General features: G+C 43.6%; 3 protein-coding genes across 4 annotated transcripts; 1 reads left to right on the forward strand and 2 right to left on the reverse strand.

Moving 5' to 3' along the window:
- Positions 1 to 1,111: 1,111 nt before the first annotated feature.
- On the reverse strand, positions 1,112 to 3,478 carry LOC125232647. Its single transcript, XM_048138400.1, has one exon. The coding sequence runs from the start codon at positions 3,476 to 3,478 to the stop codon at positions 1,112 to 1,114; it is 2,367 nt and encodes a 788-aa protein (XP_047994357.1).
- Positions 3,479 to 7,235: 3,757 nt separating this feature from the next.
- Positions 7,236 to 13,584, forward strand: LOC125232971. 2 transcript variants are annotated; one of them, XM_048138830.1, is made up of 7 exons: positions 7,236 to 7,450; positions 7,830 to 7,874; positions 8,032 to 8,095; positions 8,502 to 8,678; positions 10,978 to 11,186; positions 11,559 to 11,690; positions 12,641 to 13,584. In XM_048138830.1, exons 2-7 carry the CDS (start codon positions 7,832 to 7,834, stop codon positions 12,727 to 12,729), a joined length of 714 nt encoding a protein of 237 aa, XP_047994787.1. In that variant the 5' UTR covers positions 7,236 to 7,450; positions 7,830 to 7,831; the 3' UTR covers positions 12,730 to 13,584. The 2 variants fall into 2 exon arrangements, with proteins under 2 accessions (XP_047994787.1, XP_047994786.1); XM_048138829.1 differs by having other exon boundaries at positions 7,240 to 7,492.
- A 144-nt stretch (positions 13,585 to 13,728) lies between these two features.
- Positions 13,729 to 17,112, reverse strand: LOC125232972 (mitochondrial intermembrane space import and assembly protein 40). The gene is made up of 3 exons (XM_048138831.1): positions 16,976 to 17,112; positions 16,629 to 16,869; positions 13,729 to 14,426 (listed from the first exon to the last, which is right to left on the reverse strand). The coding sequence occupies exons 2-3, from the start codon at positions 16,856 to 16,858 to the stop codon at positions 14,219 to 14,221; spliced, it is 438 nt and encodes a 145-aa protein (XP_047994788.1). The 5' UTR covers positions 16,859 to 16,869; positions 16,976 to 17,112; the 3' UTR covers positions 13,729 to 14,218.
- Between the last annotated feature and the right edge of the window lie 9,554 nt (positions 17,113 to 26,666).

Here is a 26,666-nt window from a genome sequence, read left to right on the forward strand (position 1 = left end):
TAGGGCCGCCCCCATGGGTTCTCATCTAGAGAGGCCAAAAAGGCCGTGTACGCCGAATCTTTTGCTTTGGCAATGGCAAGATTCAAGGCCTTCTTGGCCTCGCTTAGCGCTACGTAATGGGTATCCAGCTCCTCCTGCGTGTGCCTCCTCCTCCGGCAGCGTGAAAATTGCCGTCGCGCCGCGTTGCTTCTAACCCAGAGAGCAGCTACTTCTGGACACCACCAATACGCAGCCTTTTTCCTTTTGAGAGGCCCCACTCTTCTCATTGAGGCGTCACAGGTCCTCGTGAGAGAAGCTCGGAAGCCAAGGGCCATGTTGTCTGCGCTGTCGACCTCGGGTGTTTGCCGACCCCACCTGGCCTCCAACATGGCTGCCTCTCTGGCCGCTTCACGGTCCAAGGAGGCCAGGCTCCATCTCGGTAGTCTTTCAGTTCTTCTTGCGGGTATGGGCTGTTGGGACCGAGCTCTGGAGATCCTCATTCTGATGTAAAGATGATCGGAGAGGGTCTCCGTGTCTTCTAGGACACGCCAATTTGTAATGCCTACTGACACTGTTGGAGAGGCCAGTGTGATATCAACAATTGACCCCCCTTGTGGACGCACACAGGTGTCAGCTGCTCCACGGTTGACCACCTCAAGACCAATCCCTACAAGCCAGTCCAGGAGAGCCTCTCCTCTAGGATCAGTCCTAGGGGAACCCCACGCAGTACATTTGGCGTTTAAGTCACCCATGACTATAATGGGGGAAGGAGTCACCCCAGCTACAGCCCGCCCGAGTCTCTCCAGGTAAGCCTCAAACTCACGTAGTGGCCTATTAGGGGAGAAATAAACGCCAATTATTATAATCTCCCCCATTTTGGCCACTACGTATCCCGCGCCGCAAGCCATTTTAGAGAGTGGCAGTCCACCTATTGCCGGTACCACAATAGCTACCGAGCCATCTCGTCCGCTTTTGTCACCTACCCAGTTCGACTGTGGAGGAACAAAGTACGGCTCTGCAACAACACACGCAGCAATCTCCCACTCCGCCATGCACTGGATCATAAGATCTTGTGCTCGAGGGGAGTGGTTTATGTTGCATTGCAACAACTCTAGATCATTCATTATAGGCATTAAAGTGCCATTGGTTGTTGCTCCGTCCTATTTTCTGCGTTCTGAATGGTTGCAGGGCCCACTCTGTAATCCTCTTTCCCTCTTACTGGTGGTGGGGAGCAAGCCTGTCCGCCCATAACATGTCCTGCCTTAAGACCAGCATGATGGCATACAGCACACCAGGGCACCAAGGCTGTGCAGTCCTTGCTCATGTGACCCGGCTTGCTGCATCTGTAGCACCAGTCGCCTCTGTCCACAAGGGACGGGCACAAAGGTCTCGTGTGTCCCGTCCCCATGCAGCGGTAGCACCGTAAAGGCAGCTGTTCCATGGCCTCCACCCGTGCCGCTGACCAACCCAGCATGATACGTCCTGCCGTGACGACAACTTTGGCCGCTGTGAGTGGGCAGCGTATAATAACCGACCCGGACCCATTAACTGCCATTCTTATTGCCCCAACGGAGACTTGATCCTCTTGGCATTTTCCTCGTATCGCTACTTCCGTTTTTAGGATTTCCGGTGTGACAGACTCATCAAAACCAGAAATCCTAATTTCGGCCTTTTTCACTGGCCTATAAACTTCAGCCACATCACCTATGAGCACACGGAGCCTATCTGCTAAGTTGTCAGCCGCTTGGCTACTTTGTTCTCCTGGAACCTCAATGATACGTGCCCCTGCAGCCGATTTACGCACCTTGAGGTGGTCAACGCCCAATTCTGCCAACTTTAGCGTGGTGGCCTTTTCCATCACCGATCTATAGTCCGTTTGGGCGTCAGGTTTCAGAGCCACCACGACCGCCGCCATGGTTGGGACCACAAGTTTCGGGGCCGTCGTCTTTTTGGGGGGTGTTCCCCTATTTGGACTCTGCTTCTGTTGGGGCTGGGAAGCAGTAGGGCCCGTACCCTTAGCCTTTTTCTTATTGACCACCGTTGTCCACTTTTCCTGTGGAGGCGCAGGCGGCGGCACATTTGGACGAGCCACTCGCCTTGCACTGGACGCAGGGATTGCCGGTTTACCCACCCGAGATGCAGCTGTTTGGCTAGACTCCATTTGGGAAGCCGACTGGGATGGCCTCACATTTTTATTTCCCGTCCTGAGGGCGCTAGGCTCATCACCAGTGTGATCTGTCACTCCCCGAGCTGCGGGCACCCTTCTATCAGCAGCTAAAGGTGGCCGGAGTACGGGCTCAGGCGGTAAACGACCCTCCACATTCTCCAAGCGAGTATTTACCATATTGCCTATGGAAACAAAGATTTCGCGGCTGAATTTCCCTAGGCGAACGTCCATTAGTCTCTTCATTTCCTGGAGGAGAGACGTGTTGTCACTCTGCTCCTTCGTTGGCGCCGCCACTTGGTTGCGTTCCGAGAAAGCCGTACGCAGCGCTTTAGTCTCCTTGCGGAGAAGGTCGAGTTCTTGCCGCATCCTTAGGTTGTCCGCTTTGAGTGAGCGGACAACGTCTGACTCCCCGAGCATGTCAGCAAGCTCAATCAGCTCTTTGCACGCGTTGTTTATATTCCCCCATATGTCGCCCTTAAGGTTCTTACTTTTGGCCGCATCATTCTTAATCGACCGAGCATAATGCTTGATGCGGTCGCAAGGAGTCTCAAACGCCTTTGGGGGAGCAGATTCCATATCTTTCTCCAGCTGCGGCTGTACGTCAGATTGACGAGTACTCCTCCTGGCCGTCGTGTAATTTGATGCCAAGTCCGCTTCTCTTTCGAAATCGGACCACTCAGCCTCAGCCATACCCTGGAGCCGAGCCTTGGCCGCACTCAGTCCAACAAATGCGCCTAGAGGGTGTGTGGTTTTTGTGGCTTTGCGGCTAGGGACAAAGTCGCGATCCTCATCACTAGCCTGTTTTTCGTGGGCCCTTTTGAGGGAGGCTGCAGTGATCTCCATCGGCTCAACGTCTGCCTCCGTCCGCACCTCGACAGCACTCTCGTCCTCAGAGTCAGAGGTCCAGAACTTGCCGCTGGGGGCTCTGTCTGCTACCTCCACCCCCTCCACATCCTCAGCAGGGCCTCCAACATTGTCCCCCCGCTCCTCCTCATTCTCAGAGGAGGACAAATTGTTGAACCCAAACTTGGCTCCGTCATCAGCAGGACTCTTCTGTCTCTTCGTTTTAACCACCCTCTTTTTTCCTCCCCTCCTATTCTTTTTGTTAGGGGCTGCATCCGACTCTGTGGCCTTTCTCATGCCAGATGTTCCCGCATAAATCGGCACCTTTAGGGTAAAGCCACCCTTACCTTCGCTTTCCTTCTCGTGGTCTTCACCACCCACTCCTGCAACATTATTGAGGCCAGCCCCTGATCGGGTGACCCTTCGATTTTCGTTGGATACAGATGCGGTCTTCTCTTCACTCATGATGGGAGTTGTTTCGTCTGCCATATCTGAGCCAAGGAGAATCAGCTGAATTGTACCGCATAAAAGATAAGAAAAAAGGAACAGGGTTCGCCTCTTCCTACGCGGGCCCAGAACTGTAGGGGACAGCAGAGACGGCGCATTCCATAGCGACTACTGGACTTCGTTCGCTGGAATATTCCCGACACCCGTGGCTCCGTCACGCGTTCGGGGATTTGCACATAGGCAAACGCCGTTTATGCCTGTTCAATTTCCCGTCGTTAAAATAACGCGGGAAACCAAACCGGCGTCACATCCAGTAACACCTGAGCGGTGATTTTCGCCACGTACTTGGGGTCGAGGTCAGCGACGAATTACACCAAGATCCCCGAATCGACACGCACCATAGGTCAGAGACGTATGGGTGACGTTAGACGGGGCACATGGTCTTTGCTGCCGAACCTCTTAGCACTTCCGTGGTTACTCATACACATCGAGGATGCACTGATGCCTTGCCTTAACCTAAAGACGACACACACAGTTAACATTTTTATGCACCGTAGATCTGGCCCACACCACATCACAGGCCAACTCTTTGTTGCCATGGGGGGGTGGTTATCCCCATGCTGGAGTTGGTTTATGCCCACTAAAGGGACTGATAAAACCGGCCGACTCCAGAAGGAGGACCCGTGAGGTGGTGTAGACCAGTTAGGTACGGCCCCGGTCAGAACCGAGTGTTTTATAGTTTTTTATAGTTTTTTTTTTTTTTTTTTTTTTTTTTTTTTTTTTTTTTTTTTTTTTAATAAATAAGTAAAAAAATATATAAAAAACAAAAAAATAAAAAACCGTCTGAAATAGACCGCCCTTCAATTTACTTCACGGGTTGTAGGAGGGCAAATACCCCTGCCCCACAACGAGCCCACATACATGGCGCAAAGCCCACGCAGGAGTAAACTCAACTGCTACAACGTCCTGTGATTGGTAGTTCGCAGAGGGAGAATAGCGAACGCGCAACTGAGCGGCTATCCTCCCCCTCCCAGGGTGCACCACGAGGAGGTCTACCAATCCCGCACCCCAACCTAACCTAACCTAACCTAACCTAACCTAACCTAACCTAACCTAACCTAACCTAACCTAACCTAACCTAACCTAACCTAACCTAACCTAACCTAACCTAACCTAACCTAACCTAACCTAACCTAACCTAACCTAACCTAACCTAACCTAACCTAACCTAACCTAACCTAACCTAACCTAACCTAACCTAACCTAACCTAACCTAACCTAACCTAACCTAACCTAACCTAACCTAACCTAACCTAACCTAACCTAACCTAACCTAACCTAACCTAACCTAACCTAACCTAACCTAACCTAACCTAACCTAACCTAACCTAACCTAACCTAACCTAACCTAACCTAACCTAACCTAACCTAACCTAACCTAACTCAAAACCTAACCTAACTCAAAACCTAACCTAACTCAAAACCTAACCTAACTCAAAACCTAACCTAACTCAAAACCTAACCTAACTCAAAACCTAACCTAACTCAAAACCTAACCTAACTCAAAACCTAACCTAACTCAAAACCTAACCTAACTCAAAACCTAACCTAACTCAAAACCTAACCTAACTCAAAACCTAACCTAACTCAAAACCTAACCTAACTCAAAACCTAACCTAACTCAAAACCTAACCTAACTCAAAACCTAACCTAACTCAAAACCTAACCTAACTCAAAACCTAACCTAACTCAAAACCTAACCTAACTCCGAACCTTACCTAACCTATGTATCGTCCAAACGACCAGACCATTTGAGGAAAAATCTTAACACCGCGATCTATCTTTATTTTTATCAGCGATGAACGCCATCTATCGGCGTTAATGTGAGGAGGTGTTTTGTTTGTTACTGTCGTATTCTTCGTGATAGACACCACAAACCATATACTGACGTCATCAGAAATGAAATAGCAACGAAGCAAATATTATCTTGAGCGTTTATGCATTTAGCTTGTACAATAGTACAAGCTAAATGCATACATATAATAATATATTCTGTGATTTAGCTACGTACCAGATATACGTACCAGATATTATTTTCTTAGACATTAATTATTTTCTATTATAATTTTAATATTGACATTGATATGTACTAATTGTAGTACTACAACTTTACTCTTACATTTCCGTTATTTATTTTTTATTATTTCTCATTATTCATTATTCTATATTGTATTATTGACATTGGTTATTTTTGATTTGTACTATGTAGTACTAAACCTGTATTTATTTTATTTTTATCAATATGACATTTTAATATTTTTTTTTGTTCACACTGCTTTTTTCCATTTTTATTTGTAATTTTAATTTTATTATTTCTTTTGTAACGATCGTTATACGAATAATAATATAAGCTGAAATGTAAATTTTAATTGTGTGAAATTTGTATAAACGAGATAAATAAACTAAACTAAACTATATCGGAACAGGGGCTCAAAAATATCCCCTCGATCGCTCCGTGACGATCTCGAAGGAAAATAATAAAAACTAATTAAAAGAAATGCTGTTTATTAAAGTTAAAATCCTCCTTGGGTCTTAGATCTAGGAGAAATAAGTCTGATAACATTTCAGGTTATGCTGCAATATTTTTTTTTTATACATTAAACACGGTAATGAATACCAAAACATTGAGACTTCTAACGCCATCTTGTGAGGCGCAAAGAACTTAATCGCATGAGCAGCGGAACTGTAATACTCGTACAATTTTAGAATAATCTAGATTCGCATACGCTATGCTGAACTTCGCAGCAATAAATAACAAAATTATACCCAAAGTTATTAGATTTAAACCTAAGGGAAAGATAAAATATTGACTATTTTTACCTTGAAATCGAGGACTACTAGCGCCACCTAGTAGGCCTTGGGTAAACTAATCATAACATAGTTTACCTAAGGCCTACTAGATGGCGCTAGTAGTCCTCGATTGACCATAGCCTCTACCAGAGTTTATAACGTTTTAGAATACGGTAGTTACTTGTAAAGGATTTATTGTGTTTTTCCCATCACGGAACAATGGTGTTCCGGACCTTTGGGAGACGTGCGCGGGGCCGAAGCCAACGCGTAGAGGCCCTTTCGACACTTTAATGAAATGTAAGGGGTACACCGAGCGGATGTTGCCCTTGCCCGTATGGGACACACGCAGAGGCAACACCCGCCAGGGTGTAAGGACTATTTGAGAGTTAATGGAATCTAAAATGAACTGGTCTATTTTGATGAAAGTGATGGACTAAATACTGGGCTATGGATAAAAAACCGGACGCCTGCCTAATAAAACGGTATCCAATTATTGTGTTTATTATTATAAATTTTAGCTTGGCAACAACTACCTACCTACTATCAAAGACATATATAACTCCGTATAGACAGGTAAAGTCTAAGAAAGAAAACGTACCTCAGTACCATACAGAAAAAGGTACGGTGGCCTAGATGGCATTAGTGCATTACACCGTTCGGGTACGCTCAGCTAGATGGCGCTAATGTATTATAATATTTGACATTTTAACACATATCAAGCTAAGAATATGGGCCAAATTGTCATAACTGTGGTTCAAATTTTGTCAAGAGATGGCAGTCTTTGCACTGTGATTACACATTTTACTTCGATCCTCTTTGCTACTATATAAAGATTATACTCTCGTCAATCATTGAAACGGGCCAAGCATAACGTGAAAATCAATATCAGAATGTAAATTGAAATATAAATGCAATAGTGAATAAAGTAAATGAAGCCTGAAATATGAATATTTGGTAGCAATGTTGAGTGTCGAGTAGCGTCGCGCGGAGGCGCGCCTGGATCCTGCTCTCTGCGCGCCGCAGTCCCAGAGCTCCCGCTGTCTCTGTACTGCCCCCCAGTAGCAGAGCTCTCGCTGACAGCACGCCGCGGTCCTCGGACCGCCAGCCTGCCGGGCTCCCCGCTCGCGGCGGGTAGTCGCCGAGACGAGTAGGTCTCGGTTCGAGGTCCGGTACTAAATCGCAACCGAGTATAATTGTCATACTTAGGTAATTCCGAAAGTCGTCTAATTTGGAAAGTCGCCTAAAAATCAATTATTTCCGTCCTATCAAGGTTCCCCTTTCGAAATTACTCAACCATTACTGCCATTCGTAATTACCCTAATGCACCTGTACTTCATTATCACTTGTTAGGCGATGAACATTATAGGTAAGTACGCATTGAGATCTGGTCTGGAGCTCGGTACCTATGTTAATATGAGTTTCGTCATAATGATAACGTTAACGATTGTCATTTCGGCTAAGCCGGCAGTTCATAATCGTTGCAGTTAGGGCGCAGTCAGTCTGGAGGACTAGTCAATCATTTACCTCGGTATTTTTGTTGCAGAAATGCATCATTCGTGCGTTCTAGCACTCGCACTATGTGGTCTGCGTAAGTTCAAAAACTAAAACCAGAATACTGAAAATTGTGTAGGTGTCAACGATAACTGAACATGAAATACACTTCCCGAAAATGTAATTTCAATGTAAATGAATAAAAAGGTTTAGACGAGAAACGAAACTTTAAGAAAGGTTCGTGTTGGTTTCAGCGGACACAAGATCCAAGCCGCAGGAGAATTATGATTTCGGCCAGTTGTCCACACAGTCCACAACGTGAGTCATAGTCCCGACGACTTCCCCACTGAAGCATCCACTCAACACAACCGTGTCTATCTATCAGCAAAGTCAATAATAAAATGTCACATTAAGGTCACTTTAAATAATGGTAATGGTGGTGGTGGTATGGTGGTGGTGGTGGTGGTGGTGGTGGCTTTAGGTAATGTCACTTTTAAAGAAAATCTTAGTTTAAATTTACACTGTAATGTGACGTTCTCAATGTTAGCCCCATGCTTGCCCTAAGTGCGTTTTCACATTCTCCGAGCCGATATCGAATCGGATAATGTAAAACATCCTAAGAATACCAACTCTAGCCTAATAGCCTACTCCAGGCAACAGTCTGTACGTAGAGGCATATGGTCTGTACGGGTAGACATATAGTGGAGTAGGTGTGTTGTTGCAGGACGAAGGTGTTCTACGCGCCGGACCCGGGCCTGGACCCGTACTGGGTGGGCGGCGAGTGGGTGTTCGCCTCCACCACCAACACGCCGCCCGAGTCCACGCTCTCCGAGGTGGTGCCGGTGGACGCCAACTCGCGCATCCTCGTCTGCGGCCGCGTCTGCCCCTGGACCTACAAGAAGTGCGTATATACCCGCGAGGCCGCGACCCGACACCACCGGGACCTTCTGACCTCACTGTCTCTGTATCTCCAGTTGAATCACTGTTGAATTTGTGTGTAACAATATTTTTTAAACCGTATACCTATCATGCATCTTGATTTGTATCTTGACTATGCATCTGTTCGTAGTAGTGTTGAGTTCCTCACTCGTGAGGCACCTCATTTGTACCACTCATATTGTTAATTTGTCGCAGTACTTCACACGGCAAAAATGTATTGCATCACACTTCAACTCACCGCACCTCATTTTACTCGCTTGTGACAGTCGCAACACAAACACCTCACGCCTCACAAAGCATTCACGTACTTCAAATGTCACAAAAACGTCAAAACTCATCATCCACACGCGCGCCTCGCGGCCCTCAAATACTCGCTCGCAACAGTAGCAACACAAACACCTCATTCCTCACAGATCATGCACATACTTCAAATGTCACAAAACGTCAAAAACTCATCATCCACTCGCGCGCCTCGCGGCAGACGCGGCCCTCAAACTCCGTCGCGAGAGTCGACACCTCAAATGAAGTGATCAACCACACGTTCAGTTATCGAACTACAGACCTTATGGCCGGGACAAAAGGTCCACCGATAAAATAAAATGTATCGTTTGACTCGTTTGTACCGGAAATCGCTTTGTACCGGAAAGACAGAAGAGGCACTGTGACAACAACACTTCAAAAATCCTTTCAAAGTGAAACAGATAGTTACGTTTACCATAAGAGGGAGTGAGACAGACACACGCGGGCTTCAAATTTGCCTCACCAAAAATACGTTACACATGACTCGAAAGAAAACAATCTTATGCGCCGCAAGTTTTCATACATTTTACGCCTTTTTGATCCCAGGATAGTTAACTTGCTCGCAAAAATCGCGCGAAAAATCAGACGATTTCGCGTGAACCACATCTTTTGTCTCTGTCGCATTTGTGAAGTCATGAATAAATGCAGCTGAGATGCAAAATGTTGTTTTTCGCGGCAGGTCTTCATTTTTGAATTTTTTGATAGCTATTATTGTGCTAACACATTGACCAGTATAACGTGATCTACCGCAGCAATAGAGTTTGTATGGCTATTGTTATGTGTAATCAGGGAGCTCTCTTAGACTGGACGTTGAAATGGTAACTCAAGTGTTTTGAATATTCGGAATACCAAGCATACCAATACAGAGGGCCAACCACTGAGAAGATGCGTTTACGAAGCTTGCTTAAAAACAATTACAAGATTACTGACCGAAATATAATATAAATTATGTGAAGCATGGTAGTTTAATTAAGTATTTAATCAGTAATAGAAAGAATAATTCATTTCTTAATTCAATAGAATGATAAATAAATCCGACACGAAACGTAATTCACAGGCGGTTGACGTTGACAGTAATGACAGTTTACAGAAGAAAAGTTAGTTTGTGTTTGTACGTACTTAGTTGCATTAGCAATATTTGCATAAAGTTTAGTTTTGTCCTACAGTGATAATACTAATAAATGAGCCAAAATGTCTAATGGTGACAACTTTTACACAATCAAATATACCTGTGATTCTGCCTTAGTGTCATTTGTGTGCAAAAAAATAGTGAAACTGAACTGAAAAGACTTACCGGCGTCGCGAATGTTGATGGTGTTTTTAATTACTATCATATTGCTTTTAAAACACATGGAGTGGTAGGTTTGTTATTTTTATGTAAAAGTGGTACTAATTATAAAACAATACGAACTTTAGTTTGTTTTAAAACATGCAGTTTTATGGTAACTATGTTAATCAAAGTATGTTATTATTAAGCTGTTAATAATATGAAACCACTGTAATTTGTAGCAGTAATTTAAATGGAACAAACTGTAAATAATATTATTCAATGGCAAAATTAGACCCAGTTCCATAAAAACATCAAATTAAGTTGTTATGCAGGCCTCTATGACAGTCCTTGAAATATTTTTTAATTTTATCTATTTTCTCTTGTTAAATGTTCAAGTACTCATTATGACTAATGAAATTTAGTATGTATAAAGGATATTTACCTAGTACACAACTACACATACTAGTTTTTGTTGCCGATGGATTTTGTCAAACAGCCGATGCTAGAAATTATATGTATATACAGATCAGTACCTCACCTCATTTGAAGTAAGACATTGTAACACCTCATTTTTGGAAATGAGGTACTCATACAAACTCATTTGAAATTGATGTCCTACCCATCACTAGTTCGTAGAGAGTGTTCGGCCGGCGCGGCGCGCGGCGGCAACGATTAGTTTGTCTGGTTGCAGGCAGCAGGGCAAGGTGTGCGTGCACCGGCTGGACAATGCGTACGACCCGCACTACACGGCGTTCGACGAGAACTACCAGAAGGTGCAGGGGCTCATCGACTGGCGGCTCGGCGGGCTGCTCGACCGCAACCACGACTACCTGCGCACCTTCCCCTCGCTCTGCCACTTCCTCGACGCGCAGTGCCGCGAGCAGGTGGCGCACGGGAGCGGTGCGTATCCTTCCTGTATCTGTGCCCACCTGCCCATCGCCACGTGCAACCTAAGTAACCTATTGACAATACTCGTACCACTCAATCACAATGTCAGGCTTATCATTTATTAATTATTTTATGTGATGGTAGATAGATCCCAATAGAGCGTGGCACAAGCAGTAAACTCGGCACAAGGCCTTATACAAAAACAACAACAACAGGTTGCTGGTGAATATTTCTGATTAAGTACTACGAGATATGGTGCAAGGACGGCGGCGTGTCCGGCCGACAGATGTGGAGCGCACCGGCACCGTCGGACGCGGACGGGGACGCGGACGCTGCGAGTCTTGTGAGACAGCGGTAGTGCATGAGAGCGTGCGTGTGTTGCAGCGTACGCGTTCCTGCACATGGGCGAGTGCCTGCAAGACGCGGACGCCTTCCCGAACCTGATGGGCGGCAAGTTCGTGGTGGACCGCAAGCGCAAGCACGTCCAGCGCTACAACGACGACGTCGACACGCCAGGTTCGTTCGTATCATCCTCATATGCACACACTGCAGCCACTGCAGCCACTGCAGGCAGGCATACAGCAGATCCGCTCACCATTACACACTAAATCCATACTAATCTAATGTTATAAATGGGAAAGTGTGTGTGTCTGTTTGTATGACCGTCTTTCATGGCAAAGCGGAGCGACGAATTGACGTGATTTTTTTAAGTGGAGATAGTTGAAGGGATGGAGAGTGATAGGCTAGGTACTTGTTGTCTCTTTCGGATGCGAGCGGAGCCGCGGGAAAAGTTAGTAATTAATAAAACAGACCACGAACGTGTCGGACAACACTTAGTGTAGGGTTCCACCGTAGTTTCCCGTCCGTCACAATAAGAGGGACGTTAGAGTGAAAAACATTCGACAATTTAATAACTCATACCCGTCCCGACTCCGACAATCTTAACAGCGCGAAGTAGACCAAAGCACAGCGACATCTCTCGGGTAATCGGGTTACCTACTGATTTATACTAATATAGGTTTACGGTAGTAATTTTGAATTTAATAATTCTATTTAAAAGAAAATGCGTTCAAGATAATTAAAAATGCTTGCATTACGGTCGAATTACAAACAGGTCAGAAATTATTTTGTAGAACGTTTCAAAAACTGTTCAACCCATCAAGTTCAATAGTACATTGTGCAACAAGGGGAGAAAGTTGAATATTACTAACGAGAGTAAGTTTACTCGAGTTAGTGATATTCAGCATACTCCCCCCCGAGTTACACACAATGTTTTTCATTACACTCGCAATGTAAAAAATATGTAAATAGATGTAAAAAAAGTTAAGTAAGTTACAAGAAATTTAATTATTCCCTTGGGAGAACGATTTTTCTATAACTCACGCTCCGCCTGCGTGCAATAGCACATTTAAAGTGCGGATGTGATGAATAATAATTTTATTATAATGTCTTATATTGTGTTCCAGGTAAACTACCCACCGAGTTACGGTTTGTAATTATCATTATTCTGGGCTCGAAAGATATATTTTCGAAAAAAAGAATACTTACCAATTAAAAGTGGCAACACTTACTGTCGTCCCTTTCGAATAGTCATGTGAGAAAACGGGACGACACTACAATGTTGCCACTTACAAATAGTGCGAACAGGACGGCCTGATGTTTTATCGCTTATCGCGCGACCATGCTATCGGTGCAGGTAAGTGATCGTCGGAATGTGAGTTGTAAAGTTACGTTACGAGCAAACATTTAGTAAATACCTACTCGTACAATACTTATTCAATATCGTCACCAGTTACGTCACAGTTGTGAATACCTAATATAATAGCAAACTAGTTAAGATCGTGTATCTTTATGTTTATACATTATATACCTGTTCCTGTTACTACCTGTAATAACTAATTAAGAGGAAGTGTAGTGTGATTGTAAGTTAATATAAGTACTAAGTGAACTCTAGAAATATAAGTTACTACTAGAACAACTCTTGTGATTTACATTAGTATGGGAACGGCGCGCTAGCGTCGTGTCGGCGCGGCGGCTGGCTCATATAACTCGCGGGTGGATGCTGATACGCGTCATCCCTCATGCGTTGTGCAATAACATGTCAACTCAAACACGTAACGATTCAAGTTGACAGTGTATTGCAGAATGCACGAGGGAGTTGTGGAATAGCAGATTATTGCGTCGCGTATGCAGCTGTCAGCTCGCTCCTCCAGTCGAGGTGACGTACTAGATTGTTTCTTCCTCTCAAAACTTTAGACGAGCACAATAATACATCATTAATTAAAACATTCATCTGTGTTAAAAAATAATTACCTGAGATTAACAAAGTGGAAGAAACGGTCGAGCACGTTTTGTGCGGAGGAATGACCACTCCTGTTGCCTCTTAATATCATAGTCAATAGTTCAATACGTCTAGTGATTGTTAATTTAGTTAAGTACATATACAAAATGTTGAGAGTTGTCAATAAATGCTACTTTTAAATATTCCTCTTCTATTATTGCACCTAAACTCTACTTTATTATAATTCGGGGGAGGGTGAGGGAAACCACGTCGTGTTCCGAAACAATATATTTAGTACGGATCCATAATACAAGAGGGCGCTCCCCGCGAGTGACCGCCGTCAACTAAACTAACTAACATGCCGGTCAGTGCCGTATACCAATAGAGACACCAGTGTCGAATCACCAATCTGACACTTATTTTTTATCTAATAAAATAAGGACTGGAAACAACCGACAACACTGTAGTCACCGGTACTACTACAGGATTGCCGTATTAAGAAATCGATATATGTATACTCCGCCCGGCCAATCCATCAGTAGAAAAACCTGCAAAATACTGACATTCTACGGTAGGACAAACCTTTGTAGGTTACATTTTGTCACATCAAACTTAAAACGTAAATACCATATATATGTTTCCAAAATCGTGTCAGTGTTAACATTTGCTGATTTTTCTCGACTGGTAAAGATCACGTCGCAGTTTCGGAATGGCATCAGAGAACTATCTATCGTCATATTAGGAGGCAGATATGGTAGCTCGGCTAGGGCTTGGCGAGCTGCGTGTCCCGCGGCAGGTCAGCACCCGGCGCGGCGACGGCCAGCTCCCCCGCCCCCGCTCCCGGCAGCTCCCCCGCCCCCCCCGCCTCCTCCTCCTCCTCGTCGCGGCCGTACAGCTCGGGGTAGCCGGCCATGCACGCCTGCATCTCGCTGAACTTCTCGTAGCAGTCGCTGCCCTTCGGCTCCGCCTCGCTGCGATACACACACTTGCTTTATGACTGCTGCACGTGACTATCAGAACACGATAACACTGAACGAAAACCGTAACATAATATCTTCATCGCATTTTCTCAGGACGTCTGTATGTTGTACAGTATGTTTTTAACACAGACCAACCCCTATAGACATCCATTACAAGACGACTCGCGGTCGCCAGCCTTCCTAGTATTTGCACTGATATAAGCGCGGGCGCTCGCCGTGCCCGATCAGTATCGACCAAGTAACAGACCCGAAAGCAGCGCGTGTTTTTCGCACTAAAAAATTGGAAAAGGGTATTTTGATGCCTTAAAGATGTCCTCCTGTAGTGTGAAATGGTGTGGAAAGGTAACAAGAAGCTAAAATTTAAAAACAGACGGCATTACATTCCACAAATAAGTCATATTTATAATTTATTCAGAGCCGGCATAGGTCAACTTACATTGGCCACTTACGCGTCAATAGAGGGACAGTCATACTTCTGTCCCTTTTCATCTGGCGCGACTGCCCGCCGTCCTTGAAACGGCCAATCACAGCGCGCTTAACACATTCCCCGCCCGCTCCTCGCACCCCAAACACTGGTGACTCGTATCGCGAACAAAATATACAAGATTTCTACTCTATAGGAGGTTCTCTGTGGTTTTTAATTTGTTACTTTTGGCGCATTCTAAAATTAGCTGATATCGACACGTTCTTCATGCGTTTTTGAGAAACGATGACACAATATTATAAATTACGTTGAATTACATCTTGGAAAAGCGTGGAGAAGAAAAGCGTGAACAGTTTCAGTGGCGTAAAAACTCTAAAATGACAATAGTATAGCCGAAGATGCATGATGGTTTGCAGTAGCCAGTGATGAGACTAATAAGATCAAATCTCAAGGTACAGGGGTAGTTTTACACTATTAATAACAATAAGAACGCGGTCTATCGCGCACGATTAGCTTTTACACGCTTTCAAAAACTTCGACGCACGCGCGAAAGAACGTGAACGTTAAATACTAACGACACGCAATCGCGCGCGATTGCGCGCACAGGCTTAACCGCACGCGATCCTATACGCTACACGCGATAGAGCGACTGTGTAAAGGCGGCTGTTGTACTAACGTAGGTAACGTATGCGGAATGAAATCTGGACAAAGTTTTCATACCGTACAGAGTAAGTAAATAAATAAACTAAAATAAACTAAAACTAAAACAGAGTAAGTAAATAAATAAATAAGTCATTTAAACTGGTAAGTTTCATGAGTATTGGATTTCTTTTCTCGAAATTATGGTCAATCGAGAAGAACGACCTAGCGAAACTGTTTGTAATTTCTACATACCAATTTTCTGTAACCGAATGCAAAGCCCGTGGAAAGTTTTGTAGGAAGGGTTAGAAGCTAACAATCAATAATTTATAATATTGTTGCGTCTTTTTTCTTTACAAAACTACCGCAACACAGCGTGGTTTAAGAAAACATTACAGCATCGGCAAGTTTTCTGGGAGAGATTTGATTAAAAGAAATGTCGGCCCCCTAAGGCACAAAATCTTACAGAGAGCTCGAGACAACATTCGAATGGGGCAGCGAAAGTGATAAAAAAATATCTTGAAGACACGAGTATCGATACACATTCAAAAAAAGTTAAGCCTATAGTCTTCAAAAATAAAATAAAAAACTTTGAAAATGCTGCTATGCCGTTAAGTCAAAAAATGTAAGAAACAGCTGTTTTTGCATTTCTGGGTTTATGCATATGACTAATAAATATGAATATGTCGATTAAATGGAATTTCATGACAAGAAAACTATTATTTTGAGAACACTAATGATCCTACGGACAAGAATGTGAAAAATGTCGAGCATATGGAGCTTCTTTAAAAAGTTATCATATGGAAGATAAATTTGGACCTTAAAAAACGCTTCAAAGTTCTGTTAGAAGCCTCACATTGGAGAAAACTAACTCTTTTATTTATCGTTATATACATAATTAAAATCATGAAAGATATCAAAAACAAACTATGCTATATTAATTTTATAAGACATTGAATTTTGTCCAGATTTCATTCCGCATACGTTAAAATATACATTTTCTAAATTATTACACAAAAAATATATTAGTTTTAAATAACATACAAACAAATACCAAAAATGTTGATCGTTAGTCTAGTCTCTAAATATGAATCATTAAGCTCATAAATAAAGTATGTGTAGTGTATCACCTGTAGTGGAAGCAGGAGAAGGCCTCGCGGAAGGGCATGGCGCAGGGCCCGGTGGCCATGCCGCCGAGGCACGGGCAGCCCCAGTTGATGGAGCCGTCCGGCAGGATGAGGCCGGCCGCCGGCGCCGGCTCCGGCAGCGTCACGCGCGCCGGCGCGCTCAGCGCCTCGCGCGACGCCACCACCACCACGTCCTTGCCGCCCGGCCCGCACGACACCCGCGACACCGACATCACCAGTGCGTCTGGAACACAAACAATCACTCATTCAAACACTTTCTGACCGTGCACTTTCAAATCTAATAAACCAAAGCGATGAGACGAGGATGGTAAAATATGCGGCATGTGTACCTGTATAGTTGTATGTGTATGGTATTAGAGGAGCGCCTGCAGCGAGGCGGCCTGGCGCGCGACGCGCAGCGCGGGCGCGGCCAGCAGCAGCGCGGCGCGCGCGCGGACCAGCTGCCGGGCGGGGACCCGCACTAACGCTCGCCCTCCTGCACAACAAACATCACAAACCACCCTATACCACTATTTAACAACACTAGGCTAAGCTGTTACATTTTTTACACATTATGATTTCTAACACAAATACAGCCAGTGACGTTACCTGTGTGTGAGGGCTGCACGGTCAGCACGTCGAGAGGCAGCACCGAGCCACACTCTCCGAACACCTCTCCGCAGGCCGCCTGGATACTCTGTCGCACCTCAATAGGCTCAACCTTAACTCCAATCCTAAATACATACACAATTTTGTTACTAATATTGTTATGTTGGTACAATGTCCAGTTTAGACCAGCGCGCTTAGCACACTAGTGTGATATAGGCTATCACATTGGTGTGTGCTTTTCGCACTAGTGTGCAAAGCCCGCATCACTATTTTCTAATTTAGATTATTAAATCTAAAATAGTGCTGTGGCTGCACATAAAACTTTTAATGTATAAACACAATTTAATGAACTTCTCTCATACAAACATTACTTATTTTGTTTTGATAATATGTACTACATTTTACCCAGAGACAATAGATTCAATTGTAATTTGTATTTAAGTCTTAAAATATAATAAAATTAGGATATCAGGATATCGCCAGCATAATAATAAGACTAGCAATCTTTGTTCTATTGCACAATGTTTACACTATCAGTGACTATCTAATAGATTTGTAACAGACAGAAACACAACATGAGTAAACACGGATTGTAACAACATAATGTTTGCTTTCGAGAACCACTACCGGTTCTTCAAAGGGAAGTTTCCTCGCGGCCAAGAAAGAAACTCGACAACCAATTCGGCCGTCATTCGGCCGCCGGTGTACTCACACGTCAATTTGCAGGTAGAAGTAGCGCTCACTCATTCGAAACTCGAAGGTCGCTCCACTGCACTTGCAGTATGATATTTCCACAAAAAGCTGTTAAATATTCACTCCAAAATTAAATATTCGATATCCGCACTGCACGTTTGCAGGTTATGATTACACAAATGTCATAGTGACATAATCTGACGTCTGCGTTTTGATTCTGCATGTATCAGATGCGTTCAGTTACAATATTTTATCTAAACATTTTCTTTTTTGTAAAAATAGACGGTCAACCAAATCTTGCCACAAAAAAACGACGCGACATTAAAATTTTCTATGGGAATTAAAGTTAAAACCTTCGCTACTACATTTTCAATCAATAAGCTTTGTACTTGTAGGTACCAAGTGTTCTCATTACGGTTGGACCTTGGTTGGACCCTACCCTACGCTAACTTCGGCGGTAGACATGGAAGCACAGCACATCCATCACGCCGGATCAGTGCGTCACGCCTTCAGGCTGCGGGTTAATGACGGGCCTTCTCCTGCGATGTGACAAGACATGACGTCGCTCGTAGCAGATAATACCTAAGCAGACGCAACGGCTTAGATTAGAATTGCTTGAATGACGCGGCCGCGGATTTTGTGGTTTAGAATTACAGCTAACGATTTATAGTAAAGGATAAGGATAATTTTACAATCTGGAATCCATGTGACAATACATATAGATACTCCTAGCTACATAATGGCTAAAATTTTTATTGTTGATGTATAATATTGCCGCGAAACTTACTACAGGCACGTATACATACTATACATAGTCTGGTGATCATTAGAAGACATTGATTTAGAAGTGAAAATACTTAATTGCAGACGTTTCTGCTTATGCTCTGTACAGCATTATGCTTTGATTGCTGTATACCTAGGTCCAAAATAGAAGTACAATTATACTGTATTACAGTAGGAAGGGTTGCCAACGGCACTTGTGCATAGTTTGTAGACTGCAGTTGTAGCGGCAACTCGAATAAAAGCCCCGAGTCGTTTATTTGCAACTTGCAGCCGCGCCGCCGCCCCTCGAGCACGTACCGCGGCGGGCGAGCGACAGCACCCTGTCCACCGGTCGTTGGCTAATTTGGCCCGCGGGGACTTCAGCCGGTCACCCCGCAATGTATGCTGCCGCAGCGATAGGCTCGTAGCCAGCCTACCGCAGGCAGACTATTCGCAACTATGAGTGGAACGATTCTTCATCGCGTTTTAATTAAGGCAAAAGCGCCGCCGGCGAGGGGGTGCTTATTGATGCTCGAAATTTAATCAGTCTGCAGAGGAAATAGTTTATGAACGGGAGGAAAATCTGCCTTTGCGGAATATAAGAGGCGAGGACGTTTAATCTTTCATTCTGACGACCGGTCTGGCTCAGTCGGTAGTGACCCTGCCTGCTAAGCCGCGGTCCTGGGTTCGAATCCCGGTAAGGGCATTTATTTGTGTGATGAGCACAGATATTTGTTCCTCAGTCATGGATCATCACATCAGCCGAAAGACGTCCACTGCTGGACATAGGCCTCCCCCAAAGATTGCCACAATGACCTGTCCTGCGCCACCCGCATCCAGCGGACTCCTGCGACCTTCACCAGGTCATCAGTCCACCTTGTTAGGGGCCTACCCGCGGTTCGCCTTCCGGTACGCGGAGTCATGGATGTTATCTATGTATATAAGTATGTATTTATCTATTTAAGTATGTATATCGTTGCTTAGCACTCATAGTACAAGCTTTGCTTAGTTTGGGGCTAAGTTGATCTGCACAGATAGAAAATATCTCTTCAACCAAAGAAACCTATTTGAACCAAGAGATATCCAGTTTCCCATATCAGGAAGATTTTAATTACTTGATATAAAACATAAAATGTCTCGATGTTTATTACTTGCACTAACCATTTTATATCTTAACATGATTAGCAAAACAATCTTTTTTTAAAAACTTAATCATTTATTCCAAGAGCGTAAACGTTTTGTTCAGTGATAATTATTACTCAGAAGCAAATCAGCAAGTTCTTAAAAACAAGTATAATATTTCTTGGTTCTAAGTAATAAAATTGTTGTATTAAGAGTTATGACGGTTTTCGGTTAAGAGTTATGCATAATTAAAGTAAAAGTTAATGTTTCTTGGGGTGAAACAATTAGTTACTTACACCAAATATATACATTTTTCATTTTAAAAGTTCTGACGGTATTAGATGAAGATTTACATGTTTGAAGTTAGATTTAATGTTTCTTGGGGTGAAACAGTAAGTATCTTAAACCAAATATACTTACTTCTTGGATGTAATTTATCTTATTTCATTTAAAATATATAATTTCTTGAAATGAAATTTTATATTTCTTAGATTGAGTAAATAATGTTTGTAGCGGGGGTGCGCGCGGGGAGAGAAGGGAAAGCCGAAATGACGTGAGAGGTGTGTATTATGTTCAATAACCCGTACGTTACAAGCTTATAACTCAGAACGAAGACGAGTTCCCCAGCCAGTTAGAGAGAGAGAGAGAACTGGAGCGGAAGCACGTTTAGGATAGTCCTCAATAATAGCGCGTAGTTCCCAGAGGGAAGCAGGGGGCTATTATGTCGGAATTTGTATTCCTATGATTCGATACATATCAAGTTCCAACCGGCGAGCCTAACCAAATCGGGAAAAATCTTAACACCGCGATGTACGAATTCTATGGGCTGGGGTCAGCGCCATCTAGCGGGTTTTTTGGTAACTAAACCGGTGTCGCCGCTCGGCGCGCGAACTAAATCTTGAAGCAAAACTTTATTATTTTTCGATCTAAACGTGTTGATTCTCAAATGGAACTTGTAGGCATTAAATCAAGAATTTGTGATATGAAGCCAAGAATGTAATAAATCTTGACCTAAGTCCGTGTTGATTTTTTATTTAAAACCTGCTCGAATTATGAATGAAGTCTATAAGCATCAAACCAAGAATTATTATAATCAAGCCAAGATTGTTCTAAATCTTGAAGTAAAACCTTGATATTTTTTGATTTGAACTTGTTGATTCTCAAATGGAGCTTGTAGACATTAAATCAAGAATTTGTGACACAAAGCCAAGAACTTAATAAATCTTGACATAAATCTGTGTTTATTTTTGTTTTAAGTTATTCTGGAACTTTGAATGGAGTTGCAAAGCATCAAATCAAGAACTATTAAAATCAAGCCAAGATTGAACTAAATATTGACGTAAAACCGTGTATTTTTTTTATTTAAACTTTTATGTCTTGACTGTAGAACGTAAAAGTTAAATTAAGAAATTATGATTTCCTATTAAAAACGCAGAATTCTTGTAGTTAAATTGTGGTGAATCTTCTTTTAACAGGTTTTTATTTTTGCTTTGATAAAGGTTACTTGAACCAAAGACGTTTTTTAAGAACTAGCATATTCATACTAAAACGGTGTAATATTTTGTTGCAAATAAATACTTCTTTGATTCAAATCTGTCCTATTTGTACCAAATGTATATAAAGTTACGACTGAACAATTTTGATTCTTCTTGAAAAAGGAATATCCCTTTAGGTTAAGACCATGTTATTAGATGAAGAATTATATTATTCCTTTTAAATAACAGTGTTTGAGAGAGTTTTCCGTCTTAAATTAAAATATCTTTTCTATCTGTGTGTGTAAGGTGTCCCCAATATTTATTTATTTTATTTATTTATTTATTCTGTGCAACAGTACAAGACTCCCCCTCAATCTGCGTTTTTCTATTCATTTCGGAAAACGGTTAGATGTTGCAAACTTTTTTGTATTATAGTAAGTACCTAATACCTTACCTTTTCAAGTCTAACATGACATGACAGCGTCAATTCAGTACGGAAAAAAATGAGGAAATGTCGGACGGCTTTCTTTGATTACCTACCTTAAGATTTAGTGAATAATTCGTGTTGAGTTTACTTAACATGTAGATAATTAGTGTAGGATCAAAAAGTCATTTCATTGCCTTTCCACCAAATAAAGAGTTCGGCTGTGGTTTAATTTGTGTATACATAGTGTTGTCTGGTGTCAGTGAGTGATACCTACTCGTGGTACTGGAATATTGGCTGCCGTCAAAGAGCAGGGAGCGAAGGCGCGTCGCAGTCCGGTGCAACTGCTGGAAGCCACCCTGTTTCTTCAAACCCTGCGGGCCAAAGCCGACCGTATTGCTGTGCGGGTAAGTCAAGTAATTATGATTTTTGAAATGCAAATATCACGATGGATTAGTTTACCACCCTGCGGTTAGCCACTCGAGCTATCCATCGTGTATAATGGAACACCTCGAGTGTCGGATGTCGCGTGGGATTCTTCGCGACGACACGACCACGTCTAGAGCTCCTAGTTCTTTATTTTGTGGCTACCACACTTGTGCTGCTCTTACGACGGCTCATTGTGTTTAAATGTAGCCGCAGTGTCATGCGCCTGACGTGTGACGACGCAAATGGGTGGTTTCCGAATAACAGCCGCGGTCGCACATGTCGCTCGCAGTCGTGCGGTCCACTAATTACACAGTCAACTTTGTTCCTATACTTACATCACATGCTCGTTTCGTTTTGAACAAACCGATATTACCGAAGAGGCGTAGGCCACGTCTTTGCCTTTGGCTAGTCTGTATTAATAAATAAATAAATAAGAGCACACGATGCGGTCAAAGTGTCATAGCATCAACTAAATCATGCAAAACATGGAATTAAGAATTATGATTTTTGTATAAGTACTTTAAGCAGCAATTTATTTAGTGGCAGGTCGGCCTAAAATTAGACAAGTCATAAGGCTTTGCTGTTCCCATTTCCGTAGGCAAACCATTGTGCGCAAACTACATCATAATTATATTTTAATATATTAGCCCTGCACAACTACGCGGTGTATCTAAACGATGATGGCAGTCGGGGGTTTTTTCAAAATTTTAATTTTGTGGTTAGGTTATAATTAGAGTACGCACGGATCGTGAGTGTGGATCTACACGAATTACACCAAGTATGACATGGGGTTCTTCAAGTAGCAGGTATTTAGGGTTCTCAAAGATCGGCAACGCATAAGACAAGTGACTCCCGTGATGTTGCTTATGTCCATGGGCGGCGATGACTGCTTCCCATCAGGCGGCTCGTCTGCTCGTTTGCTGCCTATTTCGTAAAAAAATAGCTCATTAATACGCAACGGCTGGTTCGTCTGTTCTCTAGATTAGGCTGATTATCTCCATCTCCATCACCGAAAAGGTAAAATACCTCTTTGAAGTTGCGCATAAAAACTTTGTGACAACGCCACACATAATATGTCAGCATCTTATCACAAAACTCATCTAATGCACATTCAAAGAGTTTTTTTTTCTCAAGGATAATGATGAGGAATCCCAATTGCTGAAATTGTTCCTCTCTGATTAGCAGTTGAGTGGTCGTTTAGCACCATCCCCACACGTGCGTGTCTCCTCACACGCAAACTGCTGAATGCTTTTATTATAGTTTTTGTCCGCCGGCGTGATTCCCTGTGGGCTGTGGGCGTGGATACGATCCGAACATGTTTCTAACGACGGCATTACTTACCCGCACGAAGCGACATCACGCTCGCGCTCACCTGCGAAGCCACAATACCAGTCATGGTAAACATGACATTTGTTCTTACATTGTATCGTGCAGTCGTCGCACGCATTTACTTCACTCGCATCTTCGCGACATACATATACAATAGTACGTTTTTGCATTGGAAACTTTATATCAATGTCTGTAGCTCCTGATGCTGATTTTACGCTCATACCAGACGCGTTGTTTATTATTATTCATGTTTGAAATAGTTGAGCTTTACTTAGGATATCAGCAATGTTCAGGCTGTGTGGTGTGCAGGCTCGGGCGAGCCGCCGCGCGCCAGCCACGCCGGGCTCCGGAAATCCTCGCCCGGGGGACCGCAGTAATTACGCGCGCCCCCAAACTGAACTCGACCTTAATCGCCTTTGACTAAGTCTACTTTTATTTTTATACCTAAGATTCCTTTGAGAGTTGTAACGGCGGAAAAATCGACTGTATATGCGGGGTGGAAGGTTGGAGACAGGTCTCGGCTCGACAGCGCGCAGCGGCAGCGGCGGCGGCGCGCTTTAATATTCTGCCGGTGCGGTGTTATGTTATCGCTGCGCTGCCTACAAACTCCAGTACAATGTTCTAAATGAACAAGTTTCTAAAATAACATATTCAACATGAAAATAAAAGTTCCACCTTCCACCCACCGTCCATGTTATTAAAAACAGGATTATAGCCCGCGCTTATCTTGTGAGAGTTGTGAGGTCTGAAAACTAAGTTGGAGTTTTGTATGAATTTTACCAGCTGGGTAACACCAACACCATAAAGAAGTAGTAAGTAGTAAGTAGAAGTACAATATTTATTTATAGTGTAGCACCGCACCGCCACCGCGGCCCATCGTCCACAGTATAACATAGCGAGTGGCAGGCTTCACCGACACGCTGAGCTCATGAGCTGCAGCCACAGATCCCGGCGAGAATAACCGCCTCCGTCCGGTCCGCGGCACATGTAGACGTGCCGTAAATGAGTGCGGTCGGGGCGGCCGCTTTATTGCCTGGTTGTATTATGCCACGTTACAACCGAGCCACAAATAACATTACCAAATTACTGATGCCAATGCCGAGAGTTGACAGGGTTTTCTTGGTTTTAGAGTTGAGATTGAGATTCATGCATACTATGTGATTTCTAAATTCCGATCATACTTATCCCTGAAATTAGATTATATTATCTTCTCTAGATCTGTTCGAGAAAAACAATTGAAATTACAGAATAATCATACCTACCTACTAGATTGTACGAAAAAAAAGACTAGTCCTGTTATTGTTCAACTCATTTCCATCTTTATTAGGTCTCTGTCAACTTCTTATTAGGTAGGACGGGTGTCATTTCGTAATCAACATAAAAACTGTTTATAGGATAATACAATGTATCAGCGGACACTATGAGTTGCCGTTGCCGTATAATGGTCCTGTCCCGGAGCGATCGAGTGTCCATTATGAGAGCAGTCGTTTGGCTGCAGGTATTAGAGCCCGGCGAGCAGCCCGCGCCCGCGCCGGGGCCGGGAACGCCGCTGGCGGCTCGCCGGGCTCTAATAGACGGGCGCCGTCACAACACTCACAACACAAGCCGCGGCTGATAAAAAGATTATGCATATTTATGAGTTTTATTACGACGCGTAATGATACTCGCGCGGCTCATCGGCAACGCCTGCGCGCGTGACCGGCCGCGGCCCGAGTCTGTGCGCCCCTTTGTATGTACAGCCAGTCACTATAATACACAAACACGCATTCAACGGATTCAACAATAAAAGCCAAGGAAAATTATTATGTATGCGTGATGGGGCCCGTCCTACGAAATATTGTAAACAGCCGGAAGTCCTTATTGTGATTATGCCTGTAATGTGATATGCAATAAATAATTCTAATTCTAATTCTAAAAATTTCTAAAAGCAATCATAATTATCATATGTATATCTATGACGCGCCTGAACCACTCCGTAACCAGCCGTAAAATGTACACTTTGTCTAATTCCCGTATTCATTGCTTTAAATTCCGAAGGCCCTTTTCAGAGCTCACGCACTATGTACATTACTGCTTTAATTTACCGATATGGGCACAGACAGACAATTTCAGAAATCAATAGTCCCCCACTTGTCCCGGGGCCCGGGGCAGGCTTGATCGCAATAACCGACAAAAAAGAGTGTACTTAGACAAAAGAGTCCCGTCCGCTGCACAAAAGAATAATCAATCGAGAGCGCAAGATAAGCGCGGCCGGTTTTATTGTGCCATTTGTGCGTGCTTCAGCAACCCCGGGAACCATTGACTCATTTATTACTTCGTAAGGGACGTGGCAAACAAGCACCAAAAATATTATATTCTCAGTACCACCGCTGTGAACGAGCCAAGTCTATAGTCTAGCCAGTCTATGCGACCATCAATGGCGCGCGTCATGAGTCGAACTCATTAACCAATCGCGTTTTAGTGTTACACCAAGGCGCATCGAACGAGTTTAGTCGAAATGATATTAGTGGCTTGTCCTTACTTTTGAAATCTTTGGTAAGAACCCTTTCTGCGCATGAATAACCCGCATTTCCATATTCTGGCGAGTGCGGACACGGCCTCTGGCCGGGACTGTGGTTGCGCTGGCGTAGACGAGGCCAGGTCTCTGCTTTTCCAGTAACCTGGAAATCCGGTGCGTCTTCCTCTTTCTCTCAGCACTTTTCCGGACCTTTAAGATAGTTGTAACGTATGCCCCGGTCCTGCATCTGACTGACCTAATCAAAACGGGGTCATTCCAATCCAACACTATGTTTTTCGATTTTCTCTGTAAGTAATTAAGTTTTGGGTCCATATACTCATTTTGCTATATTCATCGCGATAATTCATCATACTGATTGTTGCGAGATTGAAAGCCAGACTAGATAATACCCTGACTTTAGAGGTCTGTTTGATAAAATGTGCATATAAAGGGAAGGCACTTGACTTAACCGAGGGGAATGTCGGCCAGAATGGGAACGTCAGCCGGCGGCGTGACGTCACCAGCACACGGCCAGCGTCCACGCCACACACTAGACGGGAGGTCGCCCTCGCCCCGCATACTACAGTCGGCATTGATTATACAATAATATACATACTAATACAGCCAAAATATACCCTCGAATACTTTTTTATTAAATCTGGATTCGTTACGACAATTTTCTTATATTATACTTGGCAGAG

Source organism: Leguminivora glycinivorella, chromosome 13, assembly GCF_023078275.1.
Source record: "Leguminivora glycinivorella isolate SPB_JAAS2020 chromosome 13, LegGlyc_1.1, whole genome shotgun sequence".
In the NCBI taxonomy this organism is placed as follows: Eukaryota; Metazoa; Arthropoda; class Insecta; order Lepidoptera; family Tortricidae; genus Leguminivora; species Leguminivora glycinivorella.

What these genes read in the sequence shown, in the direction of transcription:
- LOC125232647 (XM_048138400.1), bottom strand. Translation starts at nt 3,478, where the DNA reads ATGGCAGACGAAACAACTCCCATCATGAGTGAAGAGAAGACCGCATCT.
- LOC125232971 (XM_048138830.1), top strand. Translation starts at nt 7,832, where the DNA reads ATGCATCATTCGTGCGTTCTAGCACTCGCACTATGTGGTCTGC. An exon ending in TTGTCCACACAGTCCACAAC is followed by an intron (nt 8,096 to 8,501) that starts GTGAGTCATAGT and finishes GTGTTGTTGCAG; the next exon opens with GACGAAGGTGTTCTACGCGC. An exon ending in CGACGACGTCGACACGCCAG is followed by an intron (nt 11,691 to 12,640) that starts GTTCGTTCGTAT and finishes ATTGTGTTCCAG; the next exon opens with GTAAACTACCCACCGAGTTA.
- LOC125232972 (XM_048138831.1), bottom strand. Translation starts at nt 16,858, where the DNA reads ATGTCGGTGTCGCGGGTGTCGTGCGGGCCGGGCGGCAAGGACGTGGTG. An exon ending in TTCTCCTGCTTCCACTACAG is followed by an intron (nt 14,427 to 16,628) that starts GTGATACACTAC and finishes TGTGTATCGCAG; the next exon opens with CGAGGCGGAGCCGAAGGGCA.